The sequence below is a fragment of the Bison bison genome, unplaced genomic scaffold (genome assembly GCF_000754665.1).
Source record: "Bison bison bison isolate TAMUID 2011002044 unplaced genomic scaffold, Bison_UMD1.0 scf7180017864519, whole genome shotgun sequence".
Taxonomy (NCBI): domain Eukaryota; kingdom Metazoa; phylum Chordata; class Mammalia; order Artiodactyla; family Bovidae; genus Bison; species Bison bison.
In genome coordinates, this window is record NW_011495072.1 from 19,746,285 (window position 1) to 19,771,288 (window position 25,004).

At 33.7% G+C, this 25,004-nt stretch overlaps 1 protein-coding gene across 1 annotated transcript in view; it reads right to left on the minus strand.

Moving 5' to 3' along the window:
- The window catches only part of SLC30A7 (solute carrier family 30 (zinc transporter), member 7), a 100,022-nt gene that overhangs the window by 59,547 nt on the left and 15,471 nt on the right, over positions 1-25,004 (minus strand). Inside the window, exons 4-8 of the mRNA XM_010830969.1 lie at positions 21,327-21,414; positions 20,549-20,675; positions 11,999-12,142; positions 7,266-7,316; positions 3,394-3,529 (exon numbers count right to left, since the gene is read on the minus strand). Coding sequence (XP_010829271.1) covers positions 3,394-3,529; positions 7,266-7,316; positions 11,999-12,142; positions 20,549-20,675; positions 21,327-21,414 — 546 coding nt within the window. The remainder of the gene's footprint in view (positions 1-3,393; positions 3,530-7,265; positions 7,317-11,998; positions 12,143-20,548; positions 20,676-21,326; positions 21,415-25,004) is intronic.

Genomic DNA, 25,004 nt, shown 5'->3' on the forward strand with positions numbered 1-25,004 from the left:
TTCCAAGAAGTAAGCGTCTTTTAATTTCATGGCTGCAGTCACCATCTGCAGTGATTTTGGAGCCCCCCAAAGTAAAGTCTGACACTGTTTCCACTGTTTCCCCATCTATTTCCCATGAAGTGATGGGACCAGATGCCATGATCTTCGTTTTCTGAGTGTAAAGTAATTAGCCTCCAAAAATCTTTGTTTTCTGAATTTAATTAGCCTCCAAAAAATAAATTAATTTATAAAATAAAAAAAAGTGGTATCTCAGTCACTACAACCCAATATTAACTCTCTGAACATAACTACTTGATATTGGTTTATTGATTCATTTGTGTCTCTCTCTTCTGCTGTAATGTAAGATCAAAACAGTAAGTATCTTGTCCTTTCACTACCCTGGTAAGAGGTACTTAGTTAACAAATATTTGCTGAAAATAATTTGTATAGCTTTTCAACATGTTATATTTCAACAACAACAACAAAAAAGGTTTTCTTGTCTTGTGTTTATTTATTTATTTCTTTATTCATATTTCTGGTGGAACAACTGAATGGGACTAGAACTAAGAATTCCCCATTTAGGATTAGAGAAAGCATTCTCTGAGACTGACAAAAAAATACAAATTTATTTTGATTCAAATCAAAAAATACATCAAGTTTTACATGGCACAGTTATGTGCTGACTTTACAACCATGAAAAAAGAGTCTGCCCTCATGGAGCTTAAAGGAGAAAATAAGAGGCTCTAAGTAAATGCTGCAAGAGGAGTAGCAGGTGGTGCTACAGGTTTACCTAACCCCTCCTGAGACACAGGAAATCAGGAAAGGCTTCTTCAAGGAAGTGCCATTTAAACTGAAAGATCTATGCATTTGTGAGGGTGAATGGAAAGTGAGAAGGGCACTCAATGTAAGGGTAGTTTATTTTGCAGAGAGGAAAGATGAGACAGCCCCAGAATCCAGGGAACTTCTAACATGTTTCCAGGGAACTGACAGTTACTTACTATGGCTGGAGAACAAATATAAATTGAGACGGGGTGAGAGAAAAGACTGAAGAGATAAATGAATCCCAACATGAAGGCCTACTAAAGAATTAAGACTTTATCCTGAGAGCAAGAAAGCCATGGAAAGATTCAAAGCAAGATAATTTTTACATGTACCATAATCTTTATTAAAGAAAGATCACTTTGGCCACACTGTAGAAAATAAATTAGGAGACAGAAAGGCCAACCTCTTCCAAGCAACAAATGATAGAATTAGGATATAAGACTGGAGACAAAGAAAAGTTGAGATTAAGATCCAACTGTAAGAAGTACTAGAAGCAACCAAGAATTATAACACAAAATAAAATGAACACTGAACATGCAAATACAGAGGAACAGATATAAGAAACCAAATCTATCAGAAGTTTCATAGAATATGTGGTATCTAAGCTGAAGAACTTTCAAGGACGTATAGTAAGATTTCCAAAGATGCAGAAAAGAGATTCGAAGCTTTATAAAAGATTTTTACACAGCAGAGATGCTTCCTAGTACAAATAATTTAAATAAAATTTAAAAATAAGCTTCACGTTTAAAATGTATATCCTATCTTTTATGAAAAAACTTAAAAATCTACATTTATGACTAATTTATAAGATTATAATTTCATTGTAATTTTTAAGTCTATTTTATTCAACTACAAGCTATAAAAATCATCATAGTCTACCCACTAACAGTTCTTTGTTATCATTACAAAGACAGCTTTACTAACAGTAAAATCATATGGATAAACTAGACAAAATCAGTCCAATCAAGACATATCTATGTAAATAAGCCAAGACTGGGAAATAAAGGCACAACTGTTCCATTTTTCTGATAAAAATTAAAATAATAAATTGACATAAATTTAAAAGACAGTAACTATCTTCTAGTTCAGACAATACTTATTGAGAATTTATACACAATCATACTTTTATATAAACACTGGTACCATGACAGGCAATAGAGATCCAAAGAGCTAAAAGACAGATCCTTCCTCAAAAATTTATAACCTCAATAGAGAGGAGGACATAAATATACTTCAGTAAGCATTTTTACAGACTGGTTCCAAATAGGAAAAGGAGTTTGTCAATGCTGTATATTGTCACTCTGTTTATTTAACTTATATGCAGAGTACATCATGAGAAACGCTGGACTGGAAGAAGCACAAGCTGGAATCAAGATTGCCTGGAGAAATATCAATAACCTCAGATATGCAGATGACACCACCCTTATGGCACAAAGTGAAGAGGAACTCAAAAGCCTCTTGATGAAAGTGAAAGTGGAGAGTGAAAAAGTTGGCTTAAAGCTCAACATTCAGAAAACAAAGATCTTGGCATCCGGTCCCACCACTTCATGGGAAATAGATGGGGAAACAGTGGAAACAGTGTCAGACTTTATTTTTCTGGGCTCCAAAATCACTACAGATGGTGACTGCAGCCATGAAATTAAAAGACACTTACTCCTTGGAAGGAAAGTTATGACCAACCTAGAGAGCATATTCAAAAACAGAGATATTACTTTGCCAACAAAGGTCCAGCTAGTCAAGGCTATGGTTTTTCCAGTGGTCATGTATGGATGTGAGAGTTGGACTGTGAAGAAGGCTGAGCACTGAAGAATTGATGCTTTTGAACTGTGGTGTTGGAGAAGACTCTTGAGAGTCCCTTGGACTGCAAGGAGATCCAACCAGTCCATTCTGAAGGAGCTCAGCCCTGGGATTTCTTTGGAAGGAATGATGCTAAAGCTGAAACTCCAGTACTCTGGCCACCTCATGCGAAGAGTTGACTCATTGGAAAAGACTCTGATGCTGGGAGGGATTGGGGGCAGGAAAAGAAGGGGACGACAGAGGATGAGATGGCTGGATGGCATCACTGACTCGATGGACGAGAGTCTGAGTGAACTCCAGGAGTTGGTGATGGACAGTAAGGCCTGGCGTGCTGCGATTCATGGGGTCGCAAAGAGTCGACACAACTGAGCGACTGATCTGATCTGAAGCATTTTTATAAGACTTCTACAACTATAATGTGAATTTATAAATTAAAGCTAGTTCTAGAAGAGATTTTAGTATTCTTTTAGACTTGATAGTACAAAATGCAGATGTCAAAGGAATAATATTCTAACATTAATACATTTTATATTTCCAATGTTCTCAAAAATATAGTGCTGGATTAAAGAAAATTACTACTGATTTGATTTACGGAAGATCAATCACTAAATACAAAAATGAAATATCAAACCTGAGGTAACACAAAAAAAAGTAAGATGAAAAGAGAAACAATCTATGTAGAAATCTGTTGAAGACCAAAACACCCCCAACATAATAATAATTTAGATCTGTAATTTAAATAAGATGTTTATCACCTCTCATTTTAATATCTGAAAGTAATATACCAACACTTACCTTATAACTATGAGCATGGCTATCAGGATTGAACAAATAGGATCTGCTATCATCAGACCAAAATTCTGCATCATGATGGCAGAGGCAATTACACCAATACTCCCTAGTGTATCTGCTAGAATGTGTAAAAATACACCTAGAAATAAAGCATAATGAGAATCAAAATCATATTTTCTGATAAACTAAAAATGTAAATTTTTCTTAAAACTATATTCTTGGTTTTATATATTAAAAAACTAAATACTAATTTGAAAATCAGTATGAATGCTGATCCACTGTTTAGTAAAGAAGTAATAGTACCTCTGGGAATTAAAATAATCTTTCTTTTTAAAAAACAGGAGGAGCTAAAATATTTGACTTCTAAGTTATACTTGGTCTTCATAATCCTTAATATTTTGCTATAATATAAATGAAGAAATACTTGATTAAAAAAATTTTTTGTGCACGTTCATTTCTGGTTGAGTCCAGAAGTTAACTAATAATTTGTTAGGAGAGAACTGCATTAGGCTGAAACAATCAGTCAAGAAAACACTGTTTATAACTACAAATATGTGTACACACAGAGCCCTCTGCTGGTAAGTAAAATTATTACCTTTTGAGATTAAGATTTTCTTATGGACCATAACTCTACTAATAAACCGGTAAACTAATTATCCTGAAGGTATTGTTAACTAAAGTTACATACTAAACTCAAACCTGATATGAAAGAAAGTAATGGTCTGAATATTTTAAAGAGGATATAAATATATTTTTAACTTATAATAATTAAATATTACATTGAAAGTGAAAGCATTGATCACTCAGTCGTGTCCAATGCTTTGCAACCCTATAGACTATAGCCCGCCAGGCTCCTCTATCCATGGGATTTTCCAGGCAAGAATACTGGAGTGGGTTGCCATTTCCTTCTTCGAAACTATTACAATGGTAAGATACTAATACTCTAACTGCCCATGAATCTATATGTATGAACATTTAATAACTGATACTTGACAGGAAAACAATTTAAAAAGTCAAAAAATTCAGTTTTTATACATATTTAAGAAAATTTTAACTAGTGAACAATTAAATAGATTAAGAAATCTTGAGATCACTTTAAGTTTCAAAAATAAAACTTAAGGAAGATACACATGTAAGTGGATGAGGGTCCCTAACCTGCAAAACTCTGAAGTGATATGATAAAGACTTTATATATTCTTTAATCAATGTTCTGGTAGGATCCAAATTGAAAATAGCTCTAACCACTTAAAGGAAAAAGAAAAGAATCCTTTGCTCTTGATTTTCCTTTAAGTGGCAAGTCCCTGGCTACATCTTATTTGCTGACCTAAAAACCAGTTTTATTAGCAAATATCCTTAACTAGATATGCCCTTCTTACTTTCCAGTAATCTTTTCAAGAAGAAAGTTACTAAAGAAGAAATCTAAACTAATATGTTTGACTCATATAAAAGCCAGAAGTCATATTGAAAATGCAGCAAATAACTGAAAAATTCAGTAAACTTGGTTTTCACCTGTGAGTATCTATGTGGAAAAGTGTTAGTATCTGGCATTTATACTATGGGCTGCTTTAGCCACCATAAATGGACACTCAGAAAATATCAGTTAATTTTTACAACAGCTTATATAAAAGATAATTAGGAAGGCAAATCTGACCTCCCTTTCCTCAGTTTGTGATGATTTCCATAACTAAAACTTAACTCTTATTATTAAGGTTAAATGTACAGTATTACACATGCATGATTACAAGTTATTTCAACAAATGCTGCCCTAAAACAATTCTCTATATTTCACAAAAGGAAAATTAGTGACTAGAAGGCACATTTAAGCCTCCTGAAATGAGCTCCTCAGGATGAAGGAATACAGTCCCAGGGGAAAAATAAAAAGCAAGAGCTATATCAAAAAACAGTGGAGAAAATAAAAATAAGCACAGTAGAAACAGGATCACAAGCTAGTGAGAAAGTCGGACTGTGGTCAAAAGTTAACAAAGAGGACCTCCCTGGTAGTCCAGTGGTTAAGAAACTACCTTTCAAAGAAGAGGATGTGGGCTTGATCCCTGGTCTGGAACTAAGTTCCCACATGCCTCCGGGCAACTAAGCCCACACCCCTCAACTAGAGAGCCCAAGTGCCACAAGGAGAGATCCCGCATGCCACAACTAAGACCGGATGAAGCCAAAAATTAATAAATAAGTATTTTTAAAAATAAATAAAGGCAGGAAGATGGGCAGCTGGAAATTAGGAACTTTGACAATGAAACCTATACAGAAATCCAGAGCCAAAGATCAGTTCACATCCCCAAAAAGAAACTGCCATAGTTCAGGGACAAGACAGATTGTCTCTAGCTTATAAAATTTTGTAATGTATCATTTTACATAACCTGTAAGCTCCTGTTTACGTTTTACCATTTGATGCTTATGTATATGCAAAAGATCTCCTTTGCATCACATTTTTTTGAAAATATGACATTACTTTTGAGAGCAGTTTTAGGTTCACAGCAAAATAAGTGGCAGATACAGAGATTTCACTTATATCCACTGTTCCAACTTAGGCACAGTCCCTCTCATTATCAACATCCCCCACCAGAATAGTGCATTTGTTACAAATGACATATCATTATGACCCAAAGTTCATAGTTCATATTTGGATTCACTCTTGGTGTTATACATTTTTTGAGTTTGGATGCATTACATTTTTAGCACTAAATTTTTCTACAACATAAATTCATACTGAATATTATTTTTAGAAAAATTATTTAACAATTCTACAAAGGCAAACATACTATTATGGTGTTCCTAGAGTCAGTGGCATGAGTATATATATTTAAGCAGTCTAGTTTCTGAATATTTTAATCTTCTTATTAAATGTTAAGAAAATAGCTCAGTGACAGTTAAAAGAACATCTGCTAACATACCTACTAGTACACATTGGGAGAAATATCAATAACCTCAGATATGCAGATGACACCACCCTTATGGCACAAAGTGAAGAGGAACTCAAAAGCCTCTTGATGAAAGTGAAAGAGGAGAGTGAAAAAGTTGGCTTAAGGCTCAACATTCAGAAAACGAAGATCATGGCATCCGGTCCCATCACTTCATGGGAAATAGACGGGGAAACAGTGTCAGACTTTCTTTTGGGGGGCTCCAAAATCACTGCAGATGGTGACTGCAGCCATGAAATTAAAAGACTGGCTTACTCCTTGGAAGAAAAGTTATGACCAACCTAGAGAGCATATTGAAAAGCAGAGACATTACTCTGCCAACAAAGGTCCATCTAGTCAAGGTTATGGTTTTTCCAGTGGTCATGTATGGATGTGAGAGTTGGACTGTGAAGAAAGCTGAGTGCCGAAGAATTGATGCTTTTGAACTGTGGTGTTGGAGAAGACTCTTGAGAGTCCCTTGGACTACAAGAGATCCAACCAGTCCATTCTAAAGGAGATCAGTCCTGGGTGTTCTTTGGAAGGAATGATGCTAAAGCTGAAACTCCAGTACTTTGGCCACCTCACGTGAGGAGTTGATTCATTGGAAAAGACTCTGATGCTGGGAGGGATTGGGGGCAGGAGGAGAAGGGGACGACAGAGGATGAGATGGCTGGATGGCATCACTGACTCGATGGATGTGAGTTTGAGTGAACTCCAGGAGATGGTGATGGACAAGGAGGCCTGGCGTGCTGCGATTCATGAGGTCGCAAAGAGTCGGAGACGACTGAGTGACTTAACTGAACTGAACTGAACTGAAATACATACTAAAAAATCAACTAGGAAGGCTAACATTTTAAACACAAATACTATGTTATTCGTTTTTCTTAAAGGAAAACTACAGTTAGCTCAAAACTATGAAGCCAGTTGCATAAAACTGAGAAATATACAAATAGCTTGTCATACCTTGTAAAATCTGTCTACTGGGTCCTGTTGTTTCTTTTAAGGAGGGGCCATCTGTAGAGAGTTAAGTTAAATTATTTTAAAACATGTCTTCAATTCCTGATTCAATTTTTGCAATTCAGAGTACTTTTCATTCAAATGTATCGTGAAGGATGCATGATTACATAGCCACATCAGACCTACAAAATTATTTTTAAAATTTAATATGGTAATTAAATGAAGATAGACATAAAAAATTTCAAAATGCATCAATAGTACAGAGTATTTAGGAAATTATTATATTAGGCAATTTGGTTAAAAAAACCCAGTAAATTAAAAACATTATGAATTTTCTAATATCCATAGCATATTTACAGAGTTTGCTACATCAATTTACAGTTGGAAAATTCAGAAAAAACAAAACTACCCCTTGATATTATAAGAAGACCAAGAAATGAAACCAGGACATTTTCCAGGAAAACTGGACTATGGCAAACAGTTTCCCAATAGCTTCTAGATGAATGCAGCAAGATTTTCATACAGAAGAGATAAAAATACTTTTTCATTTTGCCTTTTTGATGAAGAAATAAAAATATACTGCAATTTTTATACTAAATAGTTGGAAGATCACTAATCAACATTAACGTCGAAGCAAAAATACAGGTAAACAATGTAAATGATCAGCAGTATCTGTTGTAAGGGAGCATCAGGACGACTGATGAGCTTTCTGATTATGACTAACAGAGTCCTAGTTCTTGGCCCACAGTAATGAAGAGTGGACCTACCCTTGCCTACTCCAGCTTTGATGGAACACTGTGACAATGCCAGAAGAATTATAAAAGCATAAGGTTATGCAATGATTTTGGTCTAAATATGGTACTGCTGCATGGGGAGAAAGATGTAGTCATCTTAAAAATCCTGAGAGCTAAAAGTATAACTGTTCTAAATATCAGGCTCCTGATCAGGGCATGAGATTACTGTCTATACATAGTTAGTCCAGAAAAAGACAGTCATTTTTTTTCTTTTCTATTATGGTTTATTATAAAATATTCCTGTGCCATACAGTAGGACCTTATTTATTTTATATATAGTAGTTTGTATCTGCTAATCTGCTAGTATTTTAGATTTATAAGTGATAAATATCATATTGTATTTATCGTCCTCCTTCTCACTTACTTCACTTATTATGATAATCCCTAAATCCATTCCTGTTGCTGCAAATGGCATTATTTCATTCTTTCTTATGGCTGAATAGTATTCCATTGTGCATATATACCATATCTTTTTTATCTATTCATCTACTGATAGACATTTAAGTTGCTTCCATGTCTTGGCTATTTGGCTATTGTGCTGTGAACACTGGGGTGCATCTTTTTGAACTAGTTACACTCCGGGAGATGGTAAGGGACAGGGATGCCTAGCATGTTGCAGTCCATGGGGTCAGAGTCGGACACAACTGCAGGACTGAACAACAACATTCTCCAGATATACGCCCAGGAGTGGGATTGCTAGATCACATGGCAACTCTATTTTAAACAGAACCTCCATACTCTTTTCCATAGTGGCTGCACCAATTCACATTCCTGCCAGAAATGTAGGAGGGTTCCCTTTTCTCCACATCCTCTCCAGCATTTGTTATTTGTATACTTTTCCATGATGATCATTCTGACTGGTGTTGGGTGGTACCTCATTGTAGTTTTGACTTGCATTTCTCTAATAATTAGAGATGTTAAGCATCTTTTCATGTGCCTATTAGTCATCTGTATATCTTCTTTGGAGAAATGTCTATTTAGATCTTTTGCCCATTTTTTGATTGGGTTGTTTGTTTCTATGTTATTGAGTTGTATGAGCTGTTCGTGTATTTTGGAAATTAAGCCGTTTTCGGTAGCATCATTTTCAAATACTTCCTTCCAGTCAGTAGGTTGTCTTTTCAGTTTGTTTATGGTTTCCTTTGCTGTGCAAAAGCTTGTAAGTTTCATTAGGTCCCACTTGTTTATTTTTGTCTTTATTTCTATTGCCTTGGGAGTCTGACCTAAGAAAACACTGGTACAATTTATGTCAGAGAATGCTTTGTCTGTGTTCTCTTCTAGGACTTTTATGGTGTCATGTTCTGTATTTAAGTCTTTAAGCCACTTCGAGTTTAGTTTTATGTATGGTGTGAGAGTGTCATCTAACTCACTGATCTACATGCAGCTGTCCAGTTTTCCCAATATCAGTCACTGAAGAGAGACAACAGTCATTTTTGACATAATTATTTTGTAACGTATATTCAGCTATATTAATATAATAGTTGTATAAAATAACTCCCACCTATGTAAAATCTGAAAATCCTTTTGGATATAAAATTTGTTTTCTGTGGCAGACATTAGCTACCTCCTTACCAGACCCATTTCTTCTTCCTCTCTGATAAACAGCTTAACTAGATTTCCCAGGGTCCCTGAGTTAAGGATCACCTGACTTAGGTGGTGTATGTGACTGAGTCGTAAACAAAAAAAATACAAGATGTAAATTATTTCCAGGCTCAGCTCACAGAATATCCTACATGATCTGCTATATATTCTATCTCCAGCTAGATGCAGAGAATCCAGTGGTGGGATACGAGAGTTAAGGATCCTAAAGATGGAAAGAGCCTGGATTCCTGAATGGCCATGAGGAACAAAGCCCCTACCCTCTACGCAATCAATCTAAGATATAAACTTTTACTGTTTAAGTCACTAAGATATGAGCACTTAAAACAAACAAAAACCCATCTAACTTCACTCACAGTGCAGCATTCCAATAAATACAAAGTTCACAGTACTGCATAGTGAGACTATAATGGTTCTTACAGGCAAAATGGAATAATGGCCCTATTACTTTTGCATTCTCAGACTGGCTTATAAAATACTGAACGCAGAATAACAGTTGACAGCAGATTTTGAAGTCAGATTCCCTGTTTGAGGCCTGGCATTTCTATTTACTAGTTACTATAATTTCTTTGGGTCTTAAAGTCATTTCCAAATCTTTTCTTTTCCCATAGAAGGGCTAATTCTCATCTATCTAAAAGCTTATCAAAGTGTATTCCCCAGAGTATTAGAAAAAGTCTAGGACAACAAACAAGGGGTCAATTGTAAATGTTGGTGGCAGTGACTCTAAAGATTGGCTAGCAAATCTTTCTGTAAGTAACACAGTTTCTAATTCTTTGCTTCTAATAAAAGGTAGGGATTAGCTAATAAAACTACCAATTAATAGATCATCAAAAATATTTGATGATACACTATGTAACTTTTGGAATATAATTCTGAAGGTAATCAAAGAAATGACAGAAACTGCTACAACAGAATTCCTTCTATTTAAGGTTTCTTAGAACTTACATTATAAAGATGGAAAACAGGAACAGAATTGATGTCAAAACCTATTTTATGCTAATAAGTTATTTATCTATAAACTAATTGAGAAAAAGAGTTTCAATCATCTCATTAAGATATGTATTTCAAATACAATGCTGCTTTTTAATGATTATATATGTATCAAAATCAAAACATAATTATTTTAATTGAATTTATACTAGTAAAAGCTACAATAATTCCATCTGAAAGAAACATTTAAATGCTGTCTTATGTTCCTAAAAGATAAAAGATTTTAATTAATATACCTATTTTATTGCCAAGAAATATTAACAGATGACCAATTAAAGCCTTAACACAAGTATATTCCACTTTATAAAATTCTGGAAAGGAGGTAGAATAGAAATAAAAATTCCAGGAGAAAGGAGGTTATAAAATTAACAACTGTTTAAATATTTTTAAATAGGTGACAGTGGGTCTCAAATCACTAAGGTAGTTAGAGTCCACTGACTATGTTCAATAAAATAATATGGAAGTTTCATTCTAAAATACAAAGTATCAAATTATATTCTCTGCAATTAAACAATAATTTTTTTTAGAAATCATCCTAAGAATGTGAATATACAGTTTTTATCAAAATTATTTTGCGATGCATGTGAGCAAAAAGCTTAGAAAAGCAAGGTGTTCAAGCAGACCAGTGTAATAAATAGTTTCAAAAGTATAGCAAATATTAGAGACTGAAAATATTAGGGGCTTACTCAATCCCTAAGGCCCATTTCATCTTTTCAGATTGAAAGCTTTAGGATTCTGCCTTTGTGGCAAGCACAGACAATCTTTAAGCATATAACTTATTTAAAGATTAATCAAACTGTATCACCCAAGCAGCTTCTATTAGATTAGTAATATTCTAAAATTTTGTGAATAAACTAAATATAATTTTAAAATAAAATGTTAAGTAAGTTGACAAATACCTTATAACTTAGTATCCAATACTATATAAGTTAATATAGAAAGACTTCTAAGGGAACTGGAGGTAAATATCAGGTGATATCTGTTAAAATTACAATAAAAATGTGGAAAATTGAAAACTGTTATATTTTTATAAGCCTATATATGGCACAAAAGGCCTTATCATAATTAAAAAAAAAAAAAAACTGCTGAAATGCAATGGTCCCCATTCACTGACACTTATTTAAAATAGTGGCATTTTATTATGATAAAATCACTGAAAAAACCTACACTCACTGCCTTATGCCAAGTTAATTTCATTTTATACTGAAAATAAACTAGTCTTAGAAACCATTTAGTCCAATTTATTAGAAAGGAACTTGACTGCAATATTTTTAAACAGATTATTTCAACTTGAAAAGTTAATCTATGCCATTTCTGTTTAAGAAACTGTCCATTTGAAAGTATTTTTGCTGTACTCACCATGAGAGTGAAAGTGTCCATGTCCATGAGCATGATCATGGCTATGTGCAGCACCATGTTTCAATTCATGACTATGGTAGTGATCTCCATGGCCATGTGTCTGATCCAGAGCACCATTAAAGAGAGAATGACTGTGTCCATGGCCTAAAAACAAAGTGTGTAAGAACAAAAGGTATGTAAAAATGTATTACTTAATGGTTACAATAATACTGACATTAGTGAAAAGAATTAGTGCTCAAACCATATTCAGTTCAAATATGAATATTCAATCAATATTCAATAAATAAACATTTCTTTGTAGAAAGTGCTAAAATGATGATGCTCAGTCGCTCAGTTGTGTCCAACTCTTTGCGACCCCATGGACTGTAGCCTGTGGGGCTCCTCTGTCCTTGGGATTTTCCAGGCAAGAACACTGGAGTGGGTTGCCATTTCCTATTCCAAGGGATGTTCCTGACCCAGGGATCAAACCCATGTCTCTGACATCTCCTGCACTGGCAGGCGGATTCTTTACCACTGAGCCACCTAGAAAGCCCCATAGATTCATTAAAACAATACTGAGTTCTTAGGATAGAGTTTAGGAAGGAAATAAAAGCACAGTAAGAAGTGGCAGACTCTACTGGAGATAAAAATAAGTGAGAAGTACACAGAAGGATTTAAAGAGATTAGATAACGTTGCTCATTCATTCAAGAAGTACTTAGTTGGAACACATTATGTTACAGTACCATCCAGGCATTGGGGATAAAACAGTGAACATGGACAAAAACCTTGGCCAAAACTTTGTCAAGTACTATCATACATATTGAAGAAGGAAATGGCATTAATACTAACAAAGTTAAAATAATATGTGAATATGGTTACATTAAGGCAGAGACAGGGAAATGGCCGCATTTGGTAAAAGGACCAGTAAAATTAAATCAGGTAGAATCCTTAGGCGAAAAAAGGCACACAATAGTGAGGAATCATTTCTCCACAGCAAACCTAAAAACTACCTAACCATCATAGAAACATCTTCTACAAACTATTTCAAAATATAGAAAATGACTGAATGCTACCTAATTAAAAAATATCACTTATATTTACAAAAATCCTAAATACCCTAAAATCAAACTCAGTAGTACATTATATGAAAAATTATGAATAGGGAGATCAACTTCCAGAATGGTAGACAGAGGTTGTTGGCAAGCTAGTTCTCCTAAAACAACTAAAATATGGGAAACACAACTAAAAACTTTCAGAAGTCTGATAATTAACCAAAACCACAAAAGGAACTGAAAATTGTCTATCCAACAAACTACCAAATCTCAGTTAGACAGCAGAGTCTTGATGTTTTAACTTGGGGTTAGTTCCATTCCACTTCCTGCCTAAGCTCAATTGAAATTAGCCAAAAGTCAGCAGCTTTGCAGACACTGGAGAGATCTGATTTCTTCTGAGGCTCTGTTAAAAGCAATATGTACAGATCACAGTCACTATTTTGTCCAAACTTGGCAGTTCCCTGGAAAAAAATCTTTATTCTCAATGTGATAACTACCAGATTCAGAGCTCAGCTTCAAGAATTCAATCGACATACGCTGCAGGACATGAATCAACACAAGGAAATCATGTAATAGGATAAATAACTATAATAATATCAGGAACAACAAACTTTGAGAGAAGACGGTGAATTAATCTGATACCAATGTCATTGTCGAGAAGGGGATGACAGAGGATGGAATGGTTGGATGGCATCACTGACTCAATGGATATGAGTTTGAGTAAACTCCTGAAGTTGGTAATGGACAGGGAGGCCTGGCGTGCTGCAGTCCATGGGGTCGCCAAGAGTTGGACACGACTAAGCAACTGAACTGATACTGAATGTCATTTTAAAATTAAAGGTCCAGTTTTCAACAAACAATTAGTAAGATATTCAAAGAAAGAGAAAAATATGCCATATACACAGGAGAAAAACCAGCCAACAGAAAATGTTCCTGAAGGGGACTCAGATTTTTTACTTTATAGACAAAAACTTTGATCAGCTACTACAAATACGGTCAAAGAAGGAAATCACATCTAAAGAATCAAAGTACAATACTGATTACTCATCAAGAAGAGAATATTAATAAAGAGATAGAAGTTAATAAAGAACCAAACAGAAACTCTGGAATTAAAAAAACATTATAACTGAAATAAAACATCCACTTTAGAAGGGCTCAACCACAGATCTGGGCTGCAATAACAGTAAACTTGAAGATGGATCAATAGAGATTATATACTCTGAAAAACAGGTGGAAAAAAGAAAATCAAGAAAAATGAATCTTAGAGACCTATGAAAACATCAAGTCTACCAAATTAATTATAAAAAAAGTCCCAAAGAGAAAAAAGGGAGAAAAAGAAATATAAAAAATACCTGAAGAAATTATAGATGGCAATTCCCCAAATTTGACAAAAAATATTATCTACACATTCAAGAAGTTCAGGAAACTCAAAGTAGAATAAACTCAGATAGAACTATATCTAAAGACATCATAGTCAAATCAATGAACATCGAAATCTTGAAAACTGTATAGCAAGGTGTATGTACAAGATGTATGTATGTACAAGGGATCTTGAATAAGATTAAATGCTGACTTCACAACAAAATCAGAGAGGTCAAAAGACAATGGGATAACAAATTTAAAATAGAAGATGACTCAGTCAAGAATTCTAAATTCAACTAAAGTCTCCTTTAAATATAAAGGAAAAATCAGATACTTCCACATAAACAAAAGTATTTCCTACAAATGAAACAACACTAAATAGTAATTTAAATCCACATAAAGAAATAAAGAGCACCAGTAACAGTAATCTTGCAAGAGAAGATAAATGTATTTTTTAATTTGCAACTTGTTTCTTCTCCTGTATGTTTTAGAAGACAATTGCATAAAGCAATAATTACAAAACTGTACTGATGGGCTTATAACATAAAAACATGTAATTTGTCTGACAACAGTAGCATAAATAAGGGAGGTGTGAATAGAGGTATATCTGAGCAAAGTTTTTGCATATTATTAAATTATTATTAATCTGAATTATTAAATTACTATTAATCTGCTTTAAATTAAGATGATGTTTGTAATCCCCAGGGCAACAATTAAGAAAAGAACTAAAAAAATATACAGTAAAAGAAACAAGAGAATTAAAAAGGTATACTAGAAAATATCTATTTAATTTAAAAGACAAGCATCAAGGATCAGAGTAACAAAAGGGACAAAAGATTCAGACAACAAATATCAAAATGGCAGATGTAAATTCTACCTTAGTAGTAATTAAATGAAATGTAAATTTTTTTAAACCTCTAGTCAAAAGGCAGAGACTAAAAAATGGACTAAAAACAATGATTCAGCTATATTCTGTCTATAAGGGGCAAATTATAGATTCAAAGACATAAATAAGTTACAAGTAAAATGACAGAAAAATATACCAATGCCATGCAAGCAGTTAAAAAAGACAGAGACAGACAGAGCCAGAATGGCTATCATAATACTATAAGCCAGAAATTACTGTGAGAAAAAAAGAACATGCTATTAGCAAGTTCTATGCCTCAGGAAGATATCCATGATTATAGAAATAAATGAACTGAACAACACAGCTCCAAAATACATGAAGCAAAAACTAAAAAAATTAACTGGAAAACTTACAACAATATTACTTGAAGACTTCAACACCCTACTTTCAGTAATGGATAGACAAGTAGGCAGAAGATCACAAAGCAACAGAAGACTGAATAACTATGAACAAACTATACCCAACAGACAGCTATAGAACATCCCACCCAATAGCAGCAGAATACACATTCTTCTCACACGCACATGGAAGAATCTCTAGGATAGACAAATGGTAGGTCATTAAAATATGAAATGAGACTCAATAAAAATTTTTAAAATTTGAAATAATAAAAGGTATGTCATCTTATCACAATGGAATTAAATCAGAAATCATAAACTGAAGAAAATTAGGGAAATTCACAAATATGAGAAAATAAAAAAAGATACCACTAAATAACTAATGGGTCAAAGAAGAAATCACAGGGGAAATTAAAAATACTTTGAGATAAACAAAACTGAAAACATGATATACCCAAACTTACATTATAGCAATGCTTAGACAAATATTTATAGCTATTAAGCCTCTGCTAAAAGGAAAAAAAAAATTCAAATCAATAACCTAATCTTCCACCTTAAAATATTAGAAAAAGAAAAAAACTAAATCCAAAAGCAAGGAAAAGAGTGTATAATAAACATTACAGCAGAAATGAAATAAAGATAAGAAAAGCAATAGAGAAAAACAAAAAGGTTAAAATAATTAGACTGACCACAAAAAAAAGTAAAAATTACTAAAATCACTGCTGACCTTATGAGAAAAAGAAAAGACATACTTTTTAATACATATCTAAAATTATTAATAAGTCATTTAGATAAAACAAATTTCTAGAAACACACAAACTGCTGAAATGATTCATTAGAAAACAGAAATCAGATAGACCTATAACAAGCAAAAAAACTGAATTAATAATTTTAAAACTGTCAACAATGAAACGCTTGGTCTTCACAAGCAAATTCTGCCAAACATTTACAAAGAATCAAGACTTCACTAGATATCTCTCAACTATGCCCCCAAAAAAACAGAAGAGAAGGGAATACTTCCCAACTCATACAAGGACAATTTACCCTGGTATCAGCACCAGCCATCGATACTAAAAGAAAACTGCAGACAAATATCCCTTAGGAATATAAACACAAGTGCAGAAAGTGTTAATCGCTCAGTTTTGTCTGACTCTTTGTGATCCCATGGACCGCCAGGCTTCTCTGTCCATGGGATTTTCCAGGAAAGAATACTGGAGTGGGTTGCCATTTCCTTCTCCAGGGGATCTTCCCAACCCAGGAATCAAACCCGGGTCTCCTGCATTGCAGGCAGACTCTTTACCATCTGAACCACCAGGGTTCAAAAGTCTTCTATAAACACACAAGTCTTCAACAAAATACTAGCAAACCAAATCCAGTAATATGTCAAAAGGATTACAAACCATGGCCAAATGGGATTTATCCTAAGAATGCAAAGGTAGTTTATTATCCAAAAAACCAAGCAATATAACACACTATATGAACAGAATAAAAGAACCAACTGATTACCTTTAAAAATGAAGGGAAAAAAATCATTAAAAAAATCCAATACCCTTTCATGATGAAAACACCCAATGAACTAGGAATAAAAAGAAAACTTCCTCAATCTGATAAGGAGCATTTCTGAAAAGCCCATAGCTAGCACAGCTAAAATCATATTTAATAATGAAATATTGAATGCTTTCACCCTAAAATCAGGAAAAAGAAAAGAATGTCCACTCTCACTACTTCTATTTAACTGTAGGATCTAGCCAGGGCATTTAGATTTGTTTGATGCAAGGCTGCCACAAACCTCCAATTTGTAAAAAATGCAGAACCTGCATAGCTCAATAAAATAAGGTATGCTTGTATATAGAAAATTCTAAACACTCCACTAAAAGCCTGTTAGAATAATGAATACTTCAGCAATGTGGCAGGACACAATATCAATATACAAACATGAGCTATATTCCTATACTAGCAATGAGCAATCCAAATATGAAACTAAGAAAACAATCCTAAACTTATCAGACCAGATCAGTCACTCAGTCGTGTCTGACTCTTTGCGACCCCATGAATCGCAGCACGCCAGGCCTCCCTGTGGCAGCCAAAATAAAAAACCTCTACTGGTAAAGTTAACAAAAGAAGTGTGAGATAGTTACTCTAACAACTACAAAACACTGTTGCAAGAAACTAAAGAAGCTAAAAATAAATGGAAGGGCATCCCATGTTCATGGATCAGGAACCTTAAGATGTTAAGATGACAATAATTCCCAAATTGATCTACAGATTCAATACAGTTTCTATCAAAGCCCCAGCTTCCCTTTTTGGGCAGAAACTGACAAACTGATCCTAAAGTTCATACGGAAATGCAAGAAGGGACCCAGGGTAGCTAAAGTAACCTTAAAAAAGAATAAAGTTGGACGATTCAAATGTTTTAATTTCAAAACATACCCAAAAGCTACATTAATCAAAACTGCATAGTAATGGCATAAGGACAGACATACAGATCCACGAAATAGAATTGAGAGTCCAGAACTAAACTCTCAATTGATTGTTGACAAGGGTGCCAAGACAATTCAATGGGGAAAAACAGTCCTTTAAAAAAATTCTGTTCAGACAGCCACACATTTATATACACGAAAATGACATTGGACTATACTTCATACCATATACAAAAATTGACATAAAATGGATCACAGACCTAAGTTTTAACTCTCAAATTAACAGATGGTTTCTCATGAGAAAAATCTTATCAACATAATTACCAACTTTAAATTAACGAAAGCAGGGGAAAAAAATGATTACTTCAATAGATGAAGGGGAAAAAAAATTTTTCTTAACTTGGTAAAACAGTTTTATCAGAAACAGACCACAAACATCAGACTCATTGGTAAAACTTCAGTAGCATTTTCTAAATAGCAATGGCTCTGAACCTTTATTGCACATTAAAGTTGACTGGAGAGCTTCAAAATATGCTGATGTTGGGGTCTCTTCCTCCAGAGATTCTGATGTAAATATTCTGGGATTAAATCTGGGCACCAACGTTTCTTTAAAAGTTACCCAGGTGATTATACAGGTTGACACAATGATATAAGCTATAACTATTTCTAAACACTGTGATAGAGATTCTGGCTATATAATTAAGACAAACAGGAAAAATAGTTTTCATTCTTAATAGAAAAAACTTTTCAAATACCTAAAAATGAACCAAAGTGACTAAGACAATTTAATAGAGGACTCAAAATTTAAGATGTTAATTCCCCAGAATTAAACATAAAGACAATGCATTCCCAATAAAATCACAAAAAGATTTTTCATAAAACCTGACAAGGTGATTAAAAATACCAAATGAACAAGACAGGCCTAAACAACACTGGAGGAAAAAAAAGAGAGAAAGATGAGACTAACCCTTCCAGATGTTAAAACATAAAGTTTATAGCAATTATTCCCATGTGATTCTGAAGAGGCCAAAAATAATCTGATATTTAAGGTAATTTAGGCTAAGTGTATCCTTTTATATCAGTGAGGTAATGAGCAAATTGATAAATGGTGCTTGGAAAACTGCTTATTCACACTGAGAAAAAAAAGTCCTAACTCTTCATTACAAAAATATATATAAATGAAGGACCACGTAGTTGGGACAAAAACCAAAATTTTTACAGTATTAAATAATAAGACTATTTTTAAGACTCAGGGATAGGAACTCCTTAAAAAAAAAAAAAAACAGAAAACATACCACAAAGTATGTAAGACAAAAAAAAAAAAAGGAAACTAGACTATATCCAAATTAAAAACCCCTAAATAAAAGTTTAAACAGAGAAGCCACAGACTGGGAAGAGATAACTGCAACACATAAAACAAAGAATTATTATACAAAATACATAAACAAAAGCTTGTAAATGGATTAATAATAAAACAATAGAAAAATGGGGTGTTAAGGGGGAAGGGACAATTCCAGAAAAGGAAAAAATCTGAATGATGGCCGAAAAACATACAGAAAGATTTTCAACCTCACTACTAGTCAAAAAATACCAAATAAAATGAGATATCATTTTTATCAAAATATCAGCAAAATGGTTTTAAACCCATAATAGTAAGTTCTAATATGGGTGAAAGAATCCTAGTACTTACATTTTACACTGGGGTAAATGTAAATGAGTCATTTGGAGGGCAAACAAACTGCTAATGTCCACTGAAACTAAACATTATATATCCTGTGTTTCAGCAGTTCTATTCATATTCGAGAAACTCTCAATTCAAAGAACTTTCTTTGATGATGGAAATTGTCTATATTTACTATCCAATATGGTAACCCTATGTGTCTACTGAGCACTTGAAATGTCATTAACTGAATTCTTAATTTTATTAAATTTCATTAACCACAATGTAAACTTAAATAGTCACATGTGACTTGGAACTACTATATAGGACAGCACAGCTCTGGAGAAACGTTTGCATGTGTTCATAAAGATATGCTTCATATGGAAGTATGACAATCCATAGAAGACTGTTTAAATAAACCACAGTAACCCACACCATGCAGTTTTATGTGTCTGTGAACAAGAGAAGGTACACTGATGGACACCAGGTGGAAGGATCTCAAAGACAGATTGTATAAATTTCATACCCCCATACATGGATTTTTAATATCTAAATCTGTATTGTCATTTTGGCATTTGCTTTATATAAATGTTATCATACCAAACAGATGAGCTACAGAGGTCTTGAAGTAGCCACACCAAACTGATACTACAACTCTGAGAAGCCACAAAAGGAGAAGGTTCAGGAAGACATTAACATGAGTCAATTAATATATTGTTCTTGTTATTAAAAATCAATATAGAGTTAGACTTTAAAAATCATCAATTTTCAAAAGTGAATAATTATGACAGAAACCAGAAATGAAGAAACAAAGGGTTCTAACCATCATACCAGAGCCATGAGAATGTCCATGACCTCCATGCTTGAAAACAAATATTCCTACTAGGTTTACCACAAACCCAAGAATTGAAACAAGAAGCAGTCTCTCATGATGTACATCTGGAGGGGCTAATGCTCTCTAGAAAACACAGAATACAAACAAACTGTATTGATATATTTTCTGACTAATCAATTGATAAAAATAAAAAGCAATTAAAAAAAATTTTTATTTTCAGAATTAACACCACTCCAAAATTGTCTGCCAAAACAGTTAACAGAAATAAAACCATTGCTCACATATTTCAGAAAAAGTAACAATTATTATTTTTAAGTAAGTACCCTTAAAGGTATGAATATTTGGACTAAAACCATCCTTCTTTGGAATCTTAAAATATTGTAATTAATTTTAAGTTGATTAACTTTTAAATTTTTACTTGTCTTAAACATCAAAATATTGAAGATTCATTGGCAAAATCCTCAGATTCTATCTTAAGAACTATTTCCAACAGAACTCATCACCAGGATTGTTGTGTGTTTACCTTTCAGTGTCAGAACATCATTCACAGTTTATAAAGCACTACTATTTGTCTTCAAGTAGTTTCACATATAACTTTCCAAATATTTTATAAGTTCCTCTTGTATACACACAATACTTTATGCAACCCAAGACTGGCCTCAGTAAATACTCAATGACAGTGTGAAAAAACAGCTCTATTACATTTATCTTTAGTTCATAAACATTTTCATTACAGAAATGTAATTTACTGGCTCTAATTATTATCTACTATACCTCAACTCCTTCTGAGAAAATAAAAAAAGCAGTGAAGATCAAAAACAGGCCATTGACAAAGCCAGCCAGAACCTCCGCTCTAACATACCTAGAGAAGAGCAAAGTAAACAACTGAATTAAGTTATTTCTTTAAAAGAAAACCAAATCATAAATTTAATATATTCAGAGGTACTAAACCATACTACACAGTTATATGTACCCAACAAACTCCCAGTGTTTACAGTATAGCATTTCTATTGTACATGTCATAAAATTGAGAAAGTAAATTTAATTACTATGAGTTATGTTTAAAGAAGAATGCCATAAAATACAGAGATATCTACAAGCCAACCAAAAGACCTTTTTAGAGTAAGCAGTTTTAGAGAGACTTTCCAGAGAAATGTAAATCTCAAGCTGCAACTGGAGAAGGAAGAATAGGACCACATAACTGGGCAAAGAAGGAAGGATACAAAGATAAAAAGTTGAGGAAGAGAGCTTGAAAAAGGGTATTTGTAACTTATTAATTCCTTCTTTTCTAAGAACTCCTTATGCTTTTCGCTTTGTATCTTTCAGCTTTCAAATCTCTGGCAAGTAGAGCTTTGATTTGAGGAAAAATAAAATTAGTTCTGAATTATCCCAGAGACAACTTGAGATTTCTATTTCTATCACTCTTCTTCTAAAGATGAATACATTTAAGAAAAAATCTTCGATTACCTAAATTTTAGAATCAATTCTAGTTTCACATAATTTGAATTAAACTATTTTTAAAATACCTGTCTTTTGTTCCATGGACTTCTGAAGCTTTCTGCTTCCTACCTGTGTGAAGCATTGGGGAAAGATTTTATTTTTTCATGAGCTATATTTGGCTTAGTTAAAGTTATTAGAAACAACTTTAACTTGGCAGTTTAACATGTTCAGACATTATTCAAAGGGTGCTAACAGCAGTTAATCACTCTGGTCCTTAAACAATGTAATAGGAGCATCAAAAATATGATTTTTTTCAAGCTTTCTATGTTAATTTCTAGATAACACAATTTTTACTGCAAAAATATTTTTAAAGTAAATAGAACAAACTCTTTAAAATATATTCCATACCGTTATGCCAGAGTTTGCCCTGTAAAGCACATTTCAAAGTAGTATATAAAGCATATGTCTACCTTCTAATACATATAAGTGAATTAACATATTATTTGTCAAAGCATATACTTTTTTTTATTATTAAATTCAAAGAATCTACTGCCTGCTTTCCACAATCCACACTTAGGAATTTATCTGTATCAGCAGGGTTACTCCTCCAAAGTAAAAAAGCACTTTCTTTTAACCCACTCTTCTAATATCATAGCTAATGCATGATTGAAAGCCTTTTGTCCTTGAGTTCCACTAGATTTCAAGATCAAAGGCAAGATCAGTTTTCAGGTATCTCTTTGTCCCTAATGCTTAGTAGGTGTTCCATAAATTCTGATAAATAGTTGGGCTAAAGTGATTTAATTAGGTTTAAGATATTTGCTAAACTTGATTGCTGGATTAAAATGAAAAACTTGTAAAGTCCAGACACACTTGCTTTTACAAATGACTGTGTTTACTTGAACAGACTGTCTGGGAATTGAAATGTATGATCCATTAATGTACTATTACCTATTTAAGAATGTTCGCACCTGTATTCCTTAGCCAAAGCAAAAAATACACAAGTATATGTACATATGTATATTAGCATGTACATATGCATCCACCTATCCATCAGATGTGTATTACCTTTATTCTGGCTTTACTATTTCAAAATTAGGAGTGTGACAAGACACAATGGTGACATCACACAAAAAAATACTGAAAAGCTTTTGCTGCCTCTGAGATTCCTCCTATTGTTTCTTCTATTACACTCAGTCTGCTACTGTGATCATATTGAATTGGAAATTTGGGGATTCATCACTGGCTTAGCCTGTTCAGTGACATTTTGATATACTGGCAAAACAGCAGTATATTTCTACTGCTGCTACCTACTACTATAGCGATTACTAACAGTTTCAAATGTTACAGCAGCTTTTATTCCCTAATTTTGCCCTTCTCAAAAGAAAAAAAGAGCAAAGAGGAAGGAGACAGGATAAACAAATTAAAAGGTGGCAAGAATATTACTCTCATATATTTTAGTTAAAGTTGAATTAGTAAAACCTGCGATGGTACTGAAGGTATTCAAAGCCATTTCTAAAAACCATCTTATACCAGGAGATTATGCATTCTAAATAGAAAACAGGATACCCTAAGAATTAAGAATTTTTAGTTACTGTCTATCCAGAAATGTTGCTTAATAAGACATTCTAATTTGATTTTTTATATAAAATATGTATGAATTACTAATTTTCCAACACAAAATTATAATTTCACACACAACCTTTCTTTAGTAATTTAAAATATACTTAAGAATCTTTGATTATATAGTGACATGGAATAGGTTCTTTTCTGAGTTTTCAAGCTGTTTGGATTTGTAAACAGGACCTCTTGCTCTATACTATAAAAATAATATAACTTGTTTTTTGTCTCACTTTTTTTAACTTTATAAGGAACCACATCACCTGGGTTATACCCCAGATCAGAAAGTTCTGTCACAGAATTTCACATATCTCTCTTTTAGCACTTGTCACACAATGTATAGTTATTACAGTATTTTTACAGAACTGTTTCCCCATCAGACTACAAGTTCCTCTGAGGCAGAAGTCATACCTTATTCATTTTGATATCATTAGAAGTAACACAGTATTCAAATCATAGTGGATCCTCAATAAACATCTGAAGAGAACAAAAGCTCATGCAAGCAGTATGTGCTTACTCAAGAACAAAAAAGCTAGAAAGAAAGAGGAAGCAGCGGAGGACTACGAGTAGAAGAGATACAAGAGACAGTTCATGTAAGAAGGTGGATGTGAATGCGAGAGGGACAGAATGAGAGAAACTGCACAAGAAAGGGAGTTCTCAGGGAAGAGGAACCTGTGAAAGAAGGAAAGAGAGCCTGAAAAACAAAAAAAAAACTACAGCTGAAGAGGTTAAGGGATGGGAGAGAAAGAAAGAACCTGAGGGGTACAGTGGAATAGTACAGAGGGACAGAACAGAAGAAAGGAAAAAATAAGAGAAAAGATGGGAGGGAAGGACAAAGAATGAGAGTAGAAGGGAGAGGAAGAGAAAAAACCTGAACACAGACCCAGGTAACTAGAAAGAAAGAATAGAAAAGGAGAAAAGGGAATTTAGGAGAAACAAAGGGGAGAAAAATGAGTAGGAGGATGGGGACAAGAATGAGAGATGGAATGAAAACAGGAAAGACAGCAAAGAAAGGAGAGAATGTGAGACAGCACTCAAAAAAGAGGGGGAAAGACCTAGGGCAACTGAACAAACAAGCAGGTGAGAGGGAAGTAGGGACAAGGAAGCAGGTGGAAGAGAGACAAAGCGTGAGTGCTGCCAATGCATAAATGTAACTACATTGTAAAATACTCTGGGCTCAAAAAAAAGAAAGAAAGAAAACATTCAGGCAGAGTAAATCAAATAATGGAAACCCCACTGTTCCTCCCAATCAGAGGTGGCCTAAAGAAAGCTCTGACTCTAAGGTTACTAAGGCTCAGAAGTGAGACCAGATGTTCAGAGCAAGTCCCTTCAGCATAAAAACACTTTCCTAATATTTGATTAATCATCTGAATTCAGCAAAAGTAAGAGAAATAT